Source organism: Triticum aestivum, chromosome 1A (genome assembly GCF_018294505.1).
Source record: "Triticum aestivum cultivar Chinese Spring chromosome 1A, IWGSC CS RefSeq v2.1, whole genome shotgun sequence".
NCBI lineage: Eukaryota > Viridiplantae > Streptophyta > Magnoliopsida > Poales > Poaceae > Triticum > Triticum aestivum.
This window is the reverse complement of record NC_057794.1, coordinates 133,014,576-133,034,014: the sequence shown is the minus strand read 5'-3', so window position 1 is coordinate 133,034,014 and position 19,439 is coordinate 133,014,576. Positions and strand designations below refer to the sequence as shown.

The 19,439-nt window shown below is 46.4% G+C and overlaps 1 protein-coding gene across 1 annotated transcript; it reads left to right on the top strand.

Annotated features, from left to right (window-relative positions):
* Nucleotides 1-8,792: 8,792 nt before the first annotated feature.
* Nucleotides 8,793-12,516, top strand: LOC123040747 (nucleolin). The gene is made up of 3 exons (XM_044463512.1): nucleotides 8,793-9,434; nucleotides 11,528-11,783; nucleotides 11,978-12,516. Exons 1-3 carry the CDS (start codon nucleotides 9,126-9,128, stop codon nucleotides 12,340-12,342), a joined length of 930 nt encoding a protein of 309 aa, XP_044319447.1. The 5' UTR covers nucleotides 8,793-9,125; the 3' UTR covers nucleotides 12,343-12,516.
* Nucleotides 12,517-19,439: the final 6,923 nt, after the last annotated feature.

Here is a 19,439-nt window from a genome sequence, read left to right as displayed (position 1 = left end):
TGTTACTTGCCCGAGATTCGATCGTCGGTATCCAATACCTAGTTCAATCTCGTTACCGGCAAGTCTCTTTACTCGTTCCGTAATACATCATCTCACAACTACCATATTAGTTGTAATGCTTGCAAGGCTTATGTGATGTGCATTACCGAGAGGGCCCAGAGATACCTCTCCGACAATCAGAGTGACAAAACCTAATCTCGAAATACACCAACCCAACATGTACCATTGGAGACACCTGTAGTACTCCTTTATAATCACCCAGTTACGTTGTGACGTTTGGTAGTACCCAAAGTGTTCCTCCGGTAAACGGGAGTTGCATAATCTCATAGTTATAGGAACATGTATAAGTCATGAAGAAAGCAATAGCAACATACTAAATGATCGGGTGCTAAGCTAATGGAATGGGTCATGTCAATCAGATCATTCAACTAATGATGTGACCTCGTTAATCAAATAACAACTCATTGTTCATGGTTAGGAAACATAACCATCTTTGATTAACGAGCTAGTCAAGTAGAGGCATACTAGTGACACTTTGTTTGTCTATTTATTCACACATGTATTATGTTTCCGGTTAATACAATTCTAGCATGAATAATAAACATTTATCATGATTATAAGGAAATAAATAATAACTTTATTATTGCCTCTAGGGCATATTTCCTTCAATCATAGGATCATATCTCCGGTCATCTGCCCAAAGAACCTGCCAGGTGTTGGAGAACCTGACGTCCATAGCAGCCATGTAGCGATGGACGTGCTCGTCCTCCTCCCTGACACGGTGACACACCACCTCCGGCAGGGCTGGCTCCCTCTGCACCGAATGTGGCCCACGCGAACGCCAGCAAAGGAGATCAGGGTCGACCACGGGACCCGAGGACGGGTTCCTCACCAAGCGGCGCGCCCCTGCAGGTAGCACCTCCCAGTGCCAGCCCGGCGGAGCCCAGTCCCGGACATGGGTCAGCTGGACGTCGTAGCGAACGGGTCGATGGCGAGGATGCGGGCCGGGCATCGTCGAGAACAAATACTATATGCCCGCAAAAAGTAACATTTGTTAAATGATTGGATTGTGATAACTAAAATTCTATATGCAAATTCTAAATTTTTCTATAACTAAAATTATAAGAAACTAAAAAAAACATCGATCATCATCTAACAATTTGACATTAATCTAATTCATCTAGCTAAAACTAATTCTAAAATTTCTAACATTTCTATATAACTAACATTTCTAATATTTCCATAACTAAAAAACAGAAAAATTGCTAACATTTCTATAAATATTTCTATAACTAAAAATCAGAAAATTTATAACATTTCTAATATTTCTATAACTAAAAAACAGAAAAGTTTCTATAACTAAAATTTATAACTAAAAAACTAAAAAACAATGTGTGTGTGTGGACATGGCGGCCGGGGCAGGAGCTCACCGGCAAGGCGAGGCGACGGGGGGCGATGACGACGGGGATGGGGACGGGGCGGCAACGACGGGGACGGGGACGACGGGGCGCGGCATGGCGACGGGGACAACAGGGACGGGGACGGCCGGGGTGGCGGCGACGGCGACGGGGGCGGCGACGAGGGGCGGTGACGATGGGGCAGAGGAGAAGAAGCAGAGGAAGAGATGAGAAACTGGTTTTTTTGAAGTGTTTTCTTATATAGAACCCCCCTTTAGTACCGGTTGGAGCCACCAACCGGTACTAAAAGTCTGTTTTGGCCAGGCGAAGCGGCGGGAAGTGCACCCCCTTTAGTACCGGGTGGTAGCTACAACCGGTACTAAAGACCCCCCTCCTTTAGTATCGGTTGGAGCCATGACCCGGTACTAAAGGGGGTGCGCTGGCGCAGGTGCGGTGTGGCAAGTTTAGTCCCACCTCGCTAGCCGAGGGGCATCTGCACTAGTTTATAAGCCCCAGTGCGGTAGCTCTCTCGAGCTCCTCTCCAAAGTAGGCCTACCGGGCCTACCTGTTCTGTGCTGCCCTGTGGGCCTACTGGGGCCTTTGCGCGCATGCATCCTGGCCCAACAACACGTTGGGTTTCTAGTCGTATGCAGGCCGCTGTGGCGCACTAGGCGGGCTTTTTTGCTTTATTTATTTTTGTTTTATTTATTTTTGAGTTGTTTTTTTGCTGTATTTAGAGTTTCTTTGTGACTATTTTTTCTTTAGATACAAAAAATACAAACTTTCTGTTAGTGCCAGTAGTTTTCAAATTTGAATAGTTTAAATTTTGAATTATTTGAAATTTGTGTGAATCACTAGTTTGTTAATAACTTAACTTTGAAAATAGATTTTTCAGTGATTTTTTTCTTATGTTTAATATTAGTGTGTTTTATCATTATATTCAATATGGTAATGCGTAGGTTATTTAAAAAATGAAATGCCTTTGTAACAGATGAGTTTTCGTCCGAAACCCTGATACTTCGAAAGAGATTGTCCATTTTGTACACGAAGTGCATCCAGTTTTTGCGGTAACCCTCTCTACTTGTTTGCACATGCTATGTGGGTGAAATTATGATACCATGCCAACGTTCAATCTTTTCTGAGTTCATTTGAAATGCTTTTCAATTTCAGGGTCATTTAGCTGAAAAAATTAGTAAATGCATGAAAGAATTTGTTTGCACATAAAATTTCTTTGCGTTTCAAATGCCGAAACACATAACTACCCTAACTATTACAGAGATTCCCTTCTAGGTGTGAAACACAGAAGAAAGTGATGATAGTGAGGCCGATCACATCCTAGATCTTTGGGTGTGAAACTTTTTCTTCACGTGTGTCCCTTTGCACCATAACCATGGAAAATCTTCATCATTTAACTGGATGCTTGGGTCAATATTCACTGTGAATGGAGCAATTGCATCAAACTTTTCATAATCTTCTGACATGTCTGTCTTGTGATCCACTCCCACGATGTTTCTCTTCCCAGAAAGAACTATGTGACGCTTTGGCTCATCGTATGATGCATTCGCTTGCTTATCTTTTCTTTTTCTTGGCTTGGTAGACATGTCCTTCACATAGAAAATCTGTGCCACATCATTGGCTAGGATGAATGGTTCATCTGCATACGGAAGATTGTTGAGATCCACTATTGTCATTCCATACTGCGGGTCTTCCGTTACCCTGCCTCGTTGCATATTGACCCATTTGCACCGAAACAAAGGGACCTTCAAACCACGTCCATAGTCAAGTTCCCATATGTCCTGAACCATAATATGTTTCATTTCATGTCTTGGTTGCTGCATCAAAGCGGACACCACTGTTTTGGTTGATGCTCTTCTTATCTTGGGCGATCGTTTAAAATGTCTTCCCATTTATCTCGTACCCTTTGAATGTCATTATATTCGAAGATGGTAACTGGGACAGCGAGTACAGGTCATCTTCAATGGAGGCGTCATGCATGGTACGTGTGTGGAACCAGCCGGCGAAAGTCCTTGTTTGTTCACGTGTAATCCAGTCATCAGACCGCTCCGGGTGTTTGGAGCATAGAAAATTCTTGTGTTCATCCATATACGGAGCCACCAAGGCAGAATTCTGTAGAACTGTGTAGTGTGCTTCGGTGAGAGAATGTTCGTCCATACATATCATTTGATCCCCTCCTAGCGTGCCTTTTCCATCCAGTCTGCCCTTATGCCGCGATTCAGGAACATCAATCGGCTTAAGGTCAGGAATAAAGTCAATACAAAACTCAATGACCTCCTCATTTTCATGGCCCTTGGAGATGCTTCCTTCTGGCCTAGCACAGTTATGAACATATTTCTTTAAGACTCCCATGAACCTCTCAAAGGGGAACATATTGTGTAGAAATATAGGACCCAAAACGTTAATCTCTTCGCATAGGTGAACTAAGATGTGCGTCATGATGTTGAAGAAGGATGTTGGGAACACCAACTCGAAACTGACAAGACATTGCACGAAATCATTCTCTAACCTTGGTATGATTACTGGATTGATTACCTTCTGAGAGATTGCATTGAGGAATGCACATAGCTTCACAATGGCTAATCGAACATTTTTCGGTAGAAGCCCCCTTAATGCAACCGGAAGCAGTTGTGTCATATCACGTGGCAGTCATGAGACTTTAGGTTCTGAAACTTTTTCTCTATCATATTTATTATTCCTTTATATTCGATGAGAAGCCAGACGGTACCTTAATACCGAGCAGGCATTTAAAGAAGATTTCCTTCTCTTCTTTGGTAAGAGCGTAGCTGGCATGACCCTGATGTATGCCGTCTTTTCCATGCATACGTTGCTGGTCCTCCCGTGCCTCAGGTGTATCTTTTGTCTTCCCATACATGCCCAAGAAGCCAAGCAGGGTCACGCAAAGATTCTTCATCACGTCGATTATGGAGCGGACCTCTAGGTCTTTCCAATAGGGCAGGTCCCAAAATATAGATTTCTTCTTCCACATGGGTGCACGTCCGTCAGTGTCTTTTGAAACAGGTTGTCCGCCAGGACTCTTTCCAAAGACTACCTTCAAATCCTTGACCATATCATGTACATCAGCACCAGTACGGTGGCGAGGCTTCGTCCGGTGATCCGCCTCACCTTTGAAATGCTTGCCTTTCTTTCTTATGGGATGCCTGCTCGGAAGAAATCGACAATGTCCCAGGTACACAATCTTCCTACAATTATCCAAATATATACTGTTGGTATCATCCAAACAGTGCATGCATGCGCGGTATCCCTTGTTTGTCTATCCTGAAAGGTTACTGAGAGCAGGCCAATCATTGATGGTCACGAATAGCAACGCCTTTAGGTCAAATTCTTCATGTCCGTGCTCATCCCACGCACGTACACCTGTTCCATTCCATAGCTGTAAGAGTTCTTCAACTAATGGCCTTAGGTACACATCAATGTCGTTGTCGAGTTGCTTAGGGTCTTGGATGAGCACTGACATCATAATGAACTTCTGCTTCATGCACAACCAAGGAGGAAGGCTATACAAATATAGAGTCACAGGCCAGGTGCTATGGTTGTTGCTCTGCTCCCCAAAAGGATTAATGCCATCTGCGCTTAGACCAAACCATACGTTCCTTGCATCACCTGCAAACTCCTTCCTATACTTTCTCTCAATTTTTCTCCACTGCGACCCGTCAGCGGGTACTCTCAACTTTTCGTCTTTCTTACGGTCTTCATTGTGCCATAGCATCGCCTTGGCATGCTCTTTGTTTTGGAACAAACGTTTCAACCTTGGTATTATAGGAGCATAGCACATCACCTTGGCAGGAATCTTCTTCCTAGGGCGCTCGCCCTCGACATCACCAGGGTCAGCGCGGCTGATCTTATAGCGCAATGCATCGCATACCGGGCAAGCGTTCAAATCCTCGTACTCACCGCGGTAGAGTATGTAGTCATTAGGGCATGCATGTATCTTCTGCACCTCTAACCCTAGAGGGCAGACAGCCTTCTTTGCTTCGTACGTACTCTGGGGCAATTCATTGTCCTTTGGAAGCATATTCATTATCATTACCAGCAACTTTCCAAATCCCTTGCTAGATACACCATTCTCTGCCTTCCATTGCAGCAATTCCAGTGTGGTGCCCAACTTTTTCTTGTCAGCTTTGCAATTCGGGTACAACAATTTCTTGTGATCCTCTAACATGCGCTGCAACTTCTTCTTCTCCAAATCACTTGCGCAGTTTCTCTTTGCATCGGCAATGGCCCAACCTAGATCATCAGCGGGCTCATCTGATGCATCTTCTTTTGCTTCTTCCCGCATTGCCGGCTCGGCTTCTTCCCCCATTGTTGTATCATCATATTCAGGGAACCCATGGCCAGGATAGCTGTCGTCGTCCTCTTCTTCTTCATTGTCTTCCATCATAACCCCTCTTTCTCCGTGCTTGGTCCAAACATTATAGCGGGGCATGAAACCAGACTCAAACAGGTGGACGTGAATGGTTCTTAACGTAGAGTAATTGTGATCATTCTTACAACCAGCACATGGACAAGGCATAAAACCATCCGCCCGCTTGTTTGTCTCAGCCGCAAGCAGAAAAGTATGCACACCATTAATGAACTCGGGAGAGCATCGGTCATCGTACATCCATTGTCGGCTCATCTTCATTAGACAACACTAAAAAGACCAAATTAATACAAGTTCATACATAAAGTTCATACAACACTTAAATGCAACAAACAAATAACTCTCTAACTAACGAATTTAAATGCAACAACAAATGCGATCAAGATCGCAACTAAGGTAACAATTGATCCAACAACATAATGATACCAAGCCTCACTATGAATGACATATTTTCTAATCTTTCTAATCTTCAGCGCATTTTCTCCATCTTGATCTTGTGATCATCGACGACATCGATAACATGCAACTCCAATTCCATCTTCTCCCCCTCAATTCTTTTCAATATTTCTTTCAAATCTTTGTTTTCTCTTTCAACTAAATTTAACCTCTCGACAATATGGTCGGTTGGAATTTCCAGTTCACATACCTCCTACATACAAATATCTATGCCAACTTGATGGGCATAATTTATCATAAACACGAAATGCAACAAATAGTTTTAAAAGAGAATATACCACATCTGAATCATAACAAGGACGAGGGTCGACGGGGACGGATATCAAAACCATGGCACTATGTATAACAAACAACGTACGGGTAACATAATTATACGAGTAACTATATATTTAAATCACACAAACATCAATTTTTTATATAAAACATTCATGAACAAGAGGCTCACTGCAAGGTGGTGCCGGCGACGGGACGGTGCGGGCGATCGACGGTGGTTACGACGGAGATTTAGAAGGCACTAAGTAAACCACACCTACATATGCAAACTAAGTGTTATTTTTTTACCTCAAATTGCATATAAATCAAATACTGGCACATATAATTCCTCCCAAATTACTAAACTCACAAATTAATCACTATATAAAGCATTGCAAGGGCTAATCTAGCAATGAGAGATGAAAGGACAAAGTTACTAACCTTAGTGATCATTTGAATGGATGGGGCCCTTCAAATCTTGACAAATTTTGGACAAAATATGTGATGAGCTCGAGAGGAAGAGGGGAAGAGCAGAGAGGAAAGGGGAAGAACAGAGCTCACTCGGGTGGACGAAGGCTTTATGTAGGACGACCTTTAGTATCGGTTCGTGCCACCAACCGGTACTAAAGGTGCTGGAGGGGCCCTACACTGACAACATCCTGCCACCACTCTCTTAAGTACCGGTTCGTGGCACGAATCGGTGCTAAAGGTTCGCCACGAACCGGTACTAATGAGAGCGGCTCGGCTAGCCATTGGAACCGGCACTAATGGACACATTAGTGCCGGCTCAAATTCAAACCGACACTAATGTGCTTCGCATTTGACCCTTTTTCTACTAATGAAAAGTCGTTCCTGTAGTCTTTATTTTGGAAACTTTACAACACTATAGACCCACCGCGCTGCCATATATTGTATGGACATGTACGAACTGTTTGGGTGTACGCATCGGTTAGGTATTCACAAATAAGAAATCATTTCGTCAAAAGGTGCACACATCCCAAGTGAGCACGAGAGCGCATATGATTTTAGCGTGTTGCGTCGCCGAGTGCTCTTAGATCGCTTTCATGTTTCTCACATATTCAAGAATTGCCATGCTAGATCATAGGAGAGTCTCATGCTACAAATATGGCCGAGAGGGTGTTTGAGAGCGAACGTGTGTGCCCTTCACTTGAAATGATGCATGAGAGTGAACAAGCATTGCCATGCTGTCGTCGCTTTGAGATTCATGTTCGTGTCTGGATGCATTGGTGAGCATTAAACATATAAAAACATTCCGTTTTTATGATGTTTGCGTGATTTAGGCTCTAAATATCTTAAGGCATGTACAATGATACTATATTAAAAGTGTCACCTAGGATAAACGTTGACGTAGAGAAGAGAGAAATAATAAGAAACGCCTTGTATTCTCTTATTTAAGAGATGATCTCTTAGTACAATATATCTCATCATATTTTTTGAAAGAACTACTCATTGAAGATAAGAGTAAGAGTCTGTTCGGATCTCATCAACTCTGCAACTCCTCTCCTAGAGTGGCCAGAGTGACGCCGAACGCCACACCTTCATGGAGTTAGAAAAGTGGAGCGGAGCCGGCCGTAGTACAATCTGGTGGAGTGGCAAAAACCGAGCTCCGTGTGCGACACCGCAATTTATTGGTTGGCTCACCGAAATGTCCTCTCTCACGGATATCAACCCCCTCCCCTGACCATATGGAGTGGAGTTGGTAGCCGAACATGTTATCTAACTCTCGATTTTGCACGTGGAGCCAACAATTCAGGAGCAGGGAGCGGAGTCAAGAATTTGAAGGAGGGGAGGGGATCCGAACAGACTGTAAGAAATAACTGAGTGTAGACATTCTAACAGGTTGATGCCTCGTGGTGAACTTAATATTTCCTCCATTCCAAAATATAGTGCGCCCGCGCTTTTCGAGGTCTAACTTTGATTATAAATTTAACCAACGAGACCAACTGCGGCGGGAGAAAAAATTACATAATTGAAAACTTCTTTCGAATAAGAATTCACTGATATAATTTTTGCTCCCGTCGCAATCGATTTTGATTGTTAAATTTACGATCAAAATTGAAACACGTGGATAGAGAAAGCACTACATTGTGGAATGTGAAATGGAGGGAGTATCTCTCGGCAGTCTGATCACCCCTCAGAGGCTCAGATCTCCACCCTACCCTAGCCTTTCGATGCTGGATAGAGACCGTGCCCGAAGGAAGGGCACGTGTCGGCTGCAAGACCAAGGTTCCCGTTCAACTCCAGATAAGTACGATCCGAGTTGTACTACCATCTGCCGTGGCGAAAGCGAAACGCAGCGAGAGGCGTAGAGTAGCACGCACGCCGCCGCCGCCGCCGTCGTCTTCGTCTTCTCCACTGCTAACCCAACAGAGGACGAAACCAAATAGCGCAAATTCCTATCCGGCCTCCAACAAGCAACCCCGCGGAAGCTCTGCCCGTCGGCGTGTCTCCTTGGTTCCTCGCGCCCGATTCTCCCCGATCCGAAGCAAGCAAGCGCGAGTGCGTGCCCCGCCCGCGCCTTGCCGCAGATCGGGGAGTCCCGAGAGCCCCAGGTAGCCTTTTCCTCTTCGGTTGTGGTTGTTGTTGCGGGTGACGGAGAGATGGCCGGGGGAGGCAACAGGAAAGGGTCTGGCGCCGAGGAGCTGAGGATCGGCAGCGGCAACGTGTTCGCGGCGCTCGAGACGCTCAAGAAGAAGAAGAAGAAGCCGGCGGCGGCCGAGAAGAAGCAGGCGCCGTTGGTGGAAAAGCCAGAGGTGTTCTGGGCGCCCGCGCCGCTCACGGCCAAGTCCTGGGCCGACGTTGAGGACGATGACGATGATGACTACTTCGCCACCACCGCGCCGCTGTGCCCCGTCCGGGAGTCCCAGGGGGGCGACGCTGATGCCGGCCATGAGGACGACATTGAACAGGTCCACCTCGCTTCTCCCACTGCTCGCTTGCGTCCCCTTCTTTATATTCTTTACATGCATGTTTAGTTGTTTGCATATGTGCTGTCTCTGGACTACAACGATTCAGCGACACCTCACCATTGCAAGGCTCTCCTCGTGTGCCGGTTTATTTGTGATACATGGCATGATGTAATGCCGTGGGAACAAGTGGTATTGGGGACTTCAGGATAGAAATTCCCAGCATGAGCCAATTTTTGTCTGTCGTCTTCAGGGCATCGATTAGCTCTACGGTGTCACGCACTGCATTCACGGGTAGCACATGGACGGTTGACTGCTATGGACAATTTATTGTTGCATGAAAATGTGATTTGTCCATTTTTCCCATTACCGGAATGTTTTGAGATCGTTGGCATGCTCTATTTATGAAGGCTCAAATTTGCTATTCACGAAGTAGTCAATTTAGGTAATGTTGTTGCACGGGTATTTGATGTGAGGATATGGCGATATGTAACTAAAATTAGTTTATTTATGGCGTACTTGATATTGGTGGCACCGATAGTATAGTTCTTGCTGACCCAGTCTGTAGAAATTAATCTGGTTATAGCTTTGTGACGCAAGCTAATTTGTGCCTGTATGTAATTGGGAAGAACAATAATGCAAATTATTAAGTGAAAAAATATGTCCTGATTACAATAAGATAACTGATTACAACTTACTAGTGGCACATCTTGAAGAATATTTATGTTAGACTAATAGTCTTTGGGCAATCAGGTTGAGTTAAAGATAGATTTGGATGTGTGAGGATTTACCTGGCATAATTAGCACGGAATCACCTGCCTACATTCGGTGTATGCCTTCAGCATACTCTTGGTATGGAAGCAGACAAACTATAATGCAAATAATTAAGTGGGAAAAAACTAGTCCCTCTCTAAACTTTTATAAGATGTTTTAGATCACTGCTTCAGTGACCTACTAACGGCCCATATCAAAACAATACTGATGTCAGAGCCCTTTGTGTAATCAGTTGGAATCTACATATATATATTTGGATGGTGGCATTACTACCACTTGCCTGTTTGGGTATGTGCCATGGAAGCGTTTTTGGGCAGGTGTGATATTTTGATTGATAAGAAATGTCTGGCCATAGTTATTCTAGGGTTCTAGCTCAAACTGATACATTTATTTTCTTTCCAGATTTGGTCTTATTTATTCTCATTTTATTTACTCCAGAAATCTAGCTGGTGTTCTGCCTTCTGTTGAATCAAAGGAAACAGGGTGGAATTTTTTTTCCTGTAAGAGACTATCACTCACGGGTGTGAAACAATGCCATCAGCCAGGGCGTTATTTTTATTTCCTTTAGCATTTCCTTCTGGTTTTGGGTCCAACCAATGATAAAAAGAAAGTGCTCAAGCTTGTGCCTAGGTGTTAGGTGTCAGCAGAATGCCTGACCTTAAGCTTAGTGTGCTTCTGCGAGATATGCACTGGGCAGAGGCAAATCTAGGAATTTATGCCCAGTGCATTTTTTTCTTTTTATCTTGGGTATAATCAAGGATATGTTTCATCGTAGCCCACAACGGTCCAGTACCCAGCCTGGGGCTTGGCAAATTCCCTGCTCTGCCTGACTCAATTGTGACATGGGACCACTTGTACTCGATGTTGACTTGTGCTGTGAACTGCATCCTGCATCTTTAATTATGTTTTAATTCTGTTGAGTTCTACACAACTGGATTTTTGTTGTATAAGATGTTATGTTGACTTCTAGAATATTCCGAGTATCAGAAGAAGTGACTTTACTGGGTTGTACCTCTGGAAAACCTGAATTCGAGGTCACGTGTGTTATCTGTGAACAATTCCTACTACTTGAAAACAGAAAATGTACTTCAACTGATCTGTTTTATTTAACTTTCTCCATATCTTGCGGTGTTAGCTTTAGATTCTAGGTTTTATGATGAATGAAATTGGGGGTGCTGCTCCTACATTCGAGAAAACTTTAGATTTCAGGTCAAATTGAATGGGATCACACAAAACATCTACTACTTAAAGCACAGTATAGTATGTGCCCTTTACATTTTGTAGTATAAGGGTTAACTCTCCATATGCCAAATGCACTGCAGGAAATTGAGAGTGAAGATGATAGCCTTGATGATGAGGTTGATGCTGCTGCTGAGGATGAACATGAAGCAGGAGATGCTGTCCTCTCTGAGCCGGCAGTTCAGAAAGCTGTAGCTCCACTAGTACCTCCTAAAGATACAGAAAGACAGCTCTCCAAGAAGGAGCTAAAGAAAAAGGAGTTGGAAGAGCTTGATGCTGTATTGGCTGAGTTGGGAATCTCACATGAATCAAGTAATGCTACTCAAGATGAAACAAATGGTAAGTTAGAATATCTTCTTGCCATTAAATTATCCTAGAAGAAACATTTTGTGAAAACTGAGCATACCTAGATATATGTTTTTATATTGGTAATTGCTGTGCTGTTAACATTTTGTGACTAATTTTGGAAGGCCCGAAGATGGTTATTTTTGAAAGTTTAAGCATTGTGTTCATGTGTTGAGCATATTTTGCAGACAAGAATGGTACGTGTCAGGCTGCTGATGGAGGGAAAAAGGAAGATGCATCCGCTCCTCTGGAGAGTAAGACCTCCAAGAAGAAGAAAGCTAAGAAAGACAAGTCCTCAAAGGAGGCAGAAGAAACACTGGATCAGAACAATGTGGTCGACGGTGCTGCTAGTGTGGAACCTGATGAAGATGTTGCTTCAGTGGATGTCAAGGAGCGCATAAAGAAGGTAGCATCAATGAAGAAAAAGAAGTCGAGCAAAGAGATGGACGCAGCAGCAAAGATTGCAGCATCTGAGGCGGCCGCTAGGAGAGCAAAGCTTGAGGCAGCGAAGAAGAAAGACAAGAACCACTATAATCAGCAGCCCCTGCGGTGAATTACTCCTCAGATTATGCAATTCCTTAGATACTGTGTGCCTCGACTAGGAGGAGGCCACCGTCTGGTGCGCATCTTGGAATTCTCTATAGATGGACTTGTGGTGTACTGAGCTCTGAATTGTTCATCACATAAACCCTTTTGAATACATGGTAAATGTGGATATTTAGTACTACATGTTTTCTTTTGTGGTTGCTTGCGTTGGTTTGCTGATTTGCTTTGATTTTGCTTGTTGTTTTGATTTTTCTTTAACGGAATCCGCTACACTCTAATATTGTGAGTCGGGTTGAGATATTTCTATTGATTTTCTTCTTCTGTACAATTCATCCAGTGTTTTTTTGTTGTTGGAAAGGCCTTGATAGCTAGCTTTATTAGAACTGTGGTTGGGGAGCTAATGCGATGGCATACCTCTTGAGGCGGTCTTGTGCGTTTCTTTCTTGTCTACCTGCAACTAATCAAACAAAGAATTGTTGAAGATTACATGAGCCAAACAAATGCATGTTGTCAAGTCAAGCAAATGGGCCTAAATCTACTTGCACATGCAGCGGAAAAAGGAACATCACCTCCATCTTAAAAATAAAACCTTTTCTCGCCTTGCCCAACCACCGGCTGCCACTTGGCATAGCCCATAGCTCGCCCTTATTTCCCTCTCACCTAAAGTTAAGTATTAAGTATTTAATGAATATATTTATATGTACTTAAAATGCGCACATGAAATCTTAGTTGGTGTACTCACGTCATATATTTTGGGGTCTAAAATAGTCAGTGTTTTTTTAACATAATTTAATTTAGTCTTCTACCCCTCCCCCTACACCTAAAAAAACCAAGACATTGAAACGACCCAAAAAAAGACCGTGGTAGTTACGTACTTGCTAAGATTTTCAACAAAGCCGTAATAAAATTGCAATAGACACATAATTGTCGAGTACCAAACTGAACAAAGTTATGCGAGTGTGTGTGATAGTCTGCCTTATTAGGGATGATAGACTGCTCATATCAATAAGGAATTCCTTCTTTTCCAGGAGCCCATTCGGACAGAACTCCAAAGTTAAGCATGCTCAGCTCCATTCGGACAGAACTCCAAAGTTAAGCATGCTCAGCTTGAAGTAGTGTCAGGATGGGTGACCGACCAGGAAGTTGCTCCCGGGTGCGCACGAGTGAGGACAAAGTGCACAAAAAAGACTAGTATTAATCTGTGAGGCCAGTCTAGATCCCACCAGGAGTAACGACCACCGGCGGCTGTGTCTGGGGCGTTACAAGTTGGTATCAGAGCCGACACTTGCGGTTACACGGATGGTTGCCGACAGATGCGTGGTCATGTTGTTCATGACGTTTGTGATCCGTCGTGGCACCCGACATGGCACATGTACCGGACTGGAAGCACAAACGTTTGTGCCAAGCGGGAACGTTCCTGTGGCCCGACGAGGACGTCGGTTCCTCTGAGTGGGGGTGTATGTGATAGCCTGGTTTATTAGGGATGATAGACTACCCATATCAATAAGGAATTCCTTCTTTTCCGGAAGCCCATTCGGACATAACTCCAAAGTTAAGCGTGCTCAGCTTGAAGTAGTGTCAGGATGGGTGACCGACCAGGAAGTTGCTCCTGGGTGCGCACGAGTGAGGACAAAGTGCGCAGGAAAGACTAGTATTGATCTGTGGGGCCAGTCTAGATCCCGCCAGGAGTAACGACCACCGGCGGGTGTGTCTGGGGCGTTACAGTGTGCCTGACAAAAACATCACCACACAAAGAGTAGGAGGAACCAACCATCAAGTTCTGTAGCAAGGTTCTCCATGGTTCAGAACATTAACATGATGGCAAAGGCAAAATAATAGTCAACAAATGATGATAGCAGAGGTGCTCTTCTGCCATCCAGAATGTTCAGTTCTTTAACTAGCAACCCTAAGAAGAACAAGTAAGAATAAAAGACAAGACTCATACATTATAGATACTCCAATGGAGTAGCAAACCAGCAATAATGCAGAACATCCATATCAAGCACTTCCAATAGCCCTATAAAAATGGAGGACCCTGAGTTGCACCATCTTGTTCTCTCATCTCATCGAATAGTGGAAGGGGAATACAACTTTACTGGAAGTAATACTTGGTAATCCACATGCTGATTCTTGGTCACCCATTGTCGGTGTCAAAACTGGCGGATCTCGGGTAGGGGGTCCCGAACTGTGCGTCTAGGCCGGATGGTAACAGGAGGCAAGGGACACGAAGTTTTACCCAGCTTCGGGCCCTCTCGATGGAGGTAAAACCCTACGTCCTGCTTAATTAATATTGATGATATGGGTAGTACAAGAGTAGATCTACCACGAGGTCAGAGAGGCTAAACCCTAGAAGCTAGCCTATGGTATGATTGTTGATGTGTATGTTGTCCTACGGACTAAAACCCTCCGGTTTATATAGACACCGGATAGGGTTAGGGTTACATAGAGTCGGTTACAATGGTAGGAGATCTTCATATCCGTATCGCCAAGCTTGCCTTCCACGCCAAGGAAAGTCCCTTCCGGACGTGGGACGAAGTCTTCAATCTTGCATCTTCATAGTCCGGGAGTCCGGCTGAAGGTATAGTTCGGCTATCCGAACACCCCCTAATCCAGGACTCCCTCAGTAGCCCCTGAACCAGGCTTCAATGACGACGAGTCCGGCGTGCAGATTGTCTTCGGCATTGCAAGGCGGGTTCCTCCTCCAAGTACTTTATAGAAGATTTTAAACACGAAGATAGTGTCCGGCTCTGCAAAATAAGTTTTCCACATATTGCCATAGAGAGAATAATATTTACACAAATCTAATCTGCTGACGTATTCCGTAGTGTGACACACCACGGCCAAGCTTTTATCCGAGTCGTTTCATTATCCCACCTCAGCGCGTCATGCGAGGCGGTTTCCTTGGCACGTCTTGTCAAAGCAGAGATCGTGTCCCCTTATTCCGGGATTCTCATCAATACGGGCATGGGTAACCCAATCGCGCCTTTGATTACGGCGCTTGGAGATAAGCGAGTTTTACCAGGCTGGTGGGGACATGTAGTTGCGTCCACCCATATAAGGGGATAAGGATCCACCTTTTCACCCACGCCTTCTTCCTCCTTTGCCTATCCATTCTTGCGCACTCGAGCTCCAGCGCCCAAGTCCGCACTACCACCTCAACCTTATCCATTCATGTCCGGAGCGGGAGGCAAGTGGATGGTCTCCTCCGTCACGGAGGGACACATCAAAAAGCTGAGGAAGGCCGGATATTTGGCTAGCGACATCGCGCACCGGCTTCCCGAAAAGGGGCAGCTCATCCCCACTCCTAGGCCCCATGAGAGGGTGGTATTCCTCCCCCATTTCCTCCGCGGACTGGGCTTCCCTCTGCATCCATTTGTCCGGGGGCTCATGTTCTACTACGGCCTGGATTTCCACGATCTGGCCCCGAACTTCGTCCTCAACATCTCGGTGTTTATCGTCGTGTGCGAGGCGTTTCTCCGCATCCGCCCCCATTTCGGCCTATGGCTTAAGACTTTCAACGTCAAGCCAAAGGTGGTGCGCGGCAGCCAGGCGGAGTGCGGCGGTGCCATGGTTGGCAAGATGGCCAACGTCCTATGGCTCGAGGGCTCCTTTGAGGAGACCCTAAAGGGGTGGCAATCATGGTGGTTTTACGTCACTGAGCCGTGCGACGCCGATTGGGTCGCACCCCCTGAGTTTCGATCCGGCCCCCTATGCGGCTCACCTCCTGGAAGGAGACCGGCCTGTCTTGGGGTAAAAAAGGAGAGCTGACCGGACTCCAAACATGCATCCAAAACCTGATGGACAAGAAGCTCAAGCTTGTCAACGTAGTCCAGGTTATGCTCATCCGCCTGATCCTCCCGTGTCAACGACGGGCCTTCAACCTGTGGGAGTTCGACCCGGCGCAGCATCGAACTCTAAACAGGCTCTTCGACACGACGTACGAAGATGCCTGGAGAATGCTTTTCAAAGGCGCCGAGGCTCCCGCATCCGCTATCGAGGATCGCGGATTCAGTACTCAGCATCACGCTCATGCGGTAAGCTGTTTTTGTCCTTTTACAGGGTATCAGTTTTTCATAGTTTGACTCTATGCGGGATCTAAGCTCCCTTATCTTTGACAGGATTGGGAGGTGACGTCCGGACAGATCAACTGTCCGGCTCCTTTGCCCGAAGGCCCAGCAGACGCTCGCTTGGCGAAGCTGCTGGTTCCGGCGCCCTATGTGGTGCCGGAGAAGAAGGCCACGAAAAGGGCCACGGGGACTCGAAAGAGTGCCCGGCGCCAGGAGGTGTCGGATTCATCATCCGACGGTCCCGAAGCACCTTCCTCTCGTGAAGACGAGGAGGAAGAAGAAGAGACCTCTCCCCCTCCAGCGGGAGGAGAGAAGAAAAGGAAGGCCGCCCTCTCTGAGGAGGCCGGAGGGTCCAAGAAGGGGAAAACCCTTCCTCCGGACTACTCCAACGACGCCGACGACGGCGGAGAGGAGTGGCAGCCCAGGGCCAAGCCCCTGGCAAAATCGTAAGTATCCGGATACCGGAGTAATTCATAGTATTCGTTTATTGCACAACTTTCCCTTATGTCGAACATGCTTATGCAGCCCACCCAAAGACCGGCTCGACGCGTCGTCGAGCGGCTCACTGGACTCGTCGAATGTGAACTCGCTTCCGACGGCTTCCTCCCCCCGCCCTATGGACGACACCGAGGTGTTGTCCCAACAGGTTCCAAGCAGGGAGGAGGTGGTCCCGGAGGCGCCGCAAGGCGACCTCCCGGATTCCAGGAGTAAAGGGGATGAAACCCCCCAGGGCTCCAAGTCCGGCTCTAGGTCGGACACCGCTCCGGAACCTTCAAGGGTTCCGGAGTCCGGCGGGGGACCTCCTTCCAAGAGGAGCAAGTCCACCATGACGGCGACCCCCGTCCACCCGGAGGCGCCGACCAATATGTTGGAGGCGCTCCAAGGCGCCTCCATCGACGAGGAGCACCGCGCTATTATGAGTGCGGTGGTCCAGAAGGTTCAGTCCGCCAAGAGCGGACTGACTGAAGCTTGTACTAGCCTTTTGACAGGCTTTGAGGTAAGTAAATAATGTGTAAATAATATTACCGCATAGACAGTAGCCCCTGATGCTCTGTTGGGCGTTCGGGAAGAAAAGCCGAATAGAGGATCAAAAAAATTCGCAGGAGTCTAACAAAAGGAGTCAATATGCGTGTACAGGCTTCTCTGCTGGCATCCGCCGTACTCACTGCGGAAGTGGACACGCTGAAGCAGAGCCTCGAGAAGTCCGAGCAAGAGCTCGGGCGTGCCAAGAAGCAGCTCGAGGAGAAGGAAGGTAAGAAATACTTGGTTGAATATGTATATAAAAAAGGTGCAATTGCAAGAAATGACAGGATTAACATGGCTATTGTAGGAGCCACATCTGAGGTGGCGACCCTTAAGCAAGCGCTGCTGGAGGCCGAGAAGAGTGCGGCCACGGAGCGCACCGAGCGGGAGAGGTATGAGGCCGAGGTTGGCAAGGTGCGGCAAGAGCTCCAGGTTCTCATGAAGAAACATGAGAGTTTGGAGCTTGACTCGAAGACGCGAGCGTCCGAGCTCGCGACGGCTATTGAAAATGCCAAGTCTGCCAAGGCCGAATCCCAGAAGACCCTCCAGGAGTTGGATGAGGTGAAGAAAATAGCGGAGGGTAAGGCATTCTTTATGCAAAGTAAACACATAAACGTGAGTTACTTGATACTTACCCGAATCCGGAGCTCTCCTGGGGCATTTGCAGATCTTCCCCGGAGTGTATCCGATGCCACTGCATTCTATCGAGCCGAGGAGGGCAGCTCGACGGAGAAGGTGTTCTGGTCTCAGTATGCTGAGGCCGGACACCCCGTGCCCCTAAGTGACCAGCTGAAACAACTGGTCGAGCTCCACAAGGCAGCCGAACAGGCCATGAAGGGCCTCCTAGTTCGGCTGTGGCCTGGAGAGGCTCTGCCTGGGAGCTATCTCGGGCTGGTGCGGCGGCTGGTGGAGGCCTGTCCAAGGCTCGAAGTCATCAAGCGCTCCGTCTGTATTGAAGGTACCCGTAGGGCCTTTGCCCGCGCTAAGGTGCATTGGGGCAGGCTGGATGCGGAGAAGCTTGTGAAGGACGGGCCACCAGCGGGGAAAGAGCATCGCAAGCCCGAAAATTACTATAAGGATGTTCTGAAGGGTGCCCGCCTTGTGGCGGATGAATGTACTAGGGATGTAATTTTTGAGTAAAATTCGCTCATTTTTGTCCTATGCGCTGAAAACTTGTTCATATGCGCTGAGCAATGCTGCTTGAATTTAAAATATTACCTTCTGTGCGGCTGTTTATCAATACTGAGAGATGGCGAGTCGTTGGCTTCTGCCCCCTTGCCACTAGTGCCGGGGTGTTCGGGGATAAATCTGGGCGCTCTTTTTCCCATGTTTGGGTCCTTTGAGGGAGGCGCTCAGCCCAACGAACGAGGCAATCGGACTATAATGCGTGAACACTCTCACTTAGCCATAGAATTCTATAATTTTAAATTTCGGCGAAGCCCCTAGTATTCGGAAGACCGAGTTCGGGGCACTATCCACGCCTTGGCCGGACAGAGCCGAATCGTCGCCCTAAGCGGCATAAGTCTTTAGGGACTCGAAAAAAACCTCTCGAACAGCGACCAGCTCTCGCTTCATCATGACAGTCAGTTTTAGCTTTCTCCACTGAGGTGCTCGGCCCAGCTCAACTGGGGCACAATCGCAGTGGTTCTCCTAGTGCTACCTTAGCCGATATAGCGGAACGTAAGACACCAAAACATAGGAGCTGGGCAAACCCAACTGTTGACCCAAGACATGATTCGGAGCTGATGCATATAATGCTATAAGTTCGGGGTGCCGCACTTGTGAAAGTGTTCGAACTTCTCACACCATATTGAGGGGTGCTAAAAGCCCCTGGCGTATTTTGGCCGTACCAAGTTGTACGGGTGCAACATGTCGTTAAGGAACATTTATTTATAAAAAGATAGTGCAAAAATAGACAAAAGCTATGCATTGTTTATGAAAAATAGTTGCGATCAAAGCAGAATGATACAAGTAATGCGATAAATGAAAAGTTGGACTATTTAACATGTCTTCT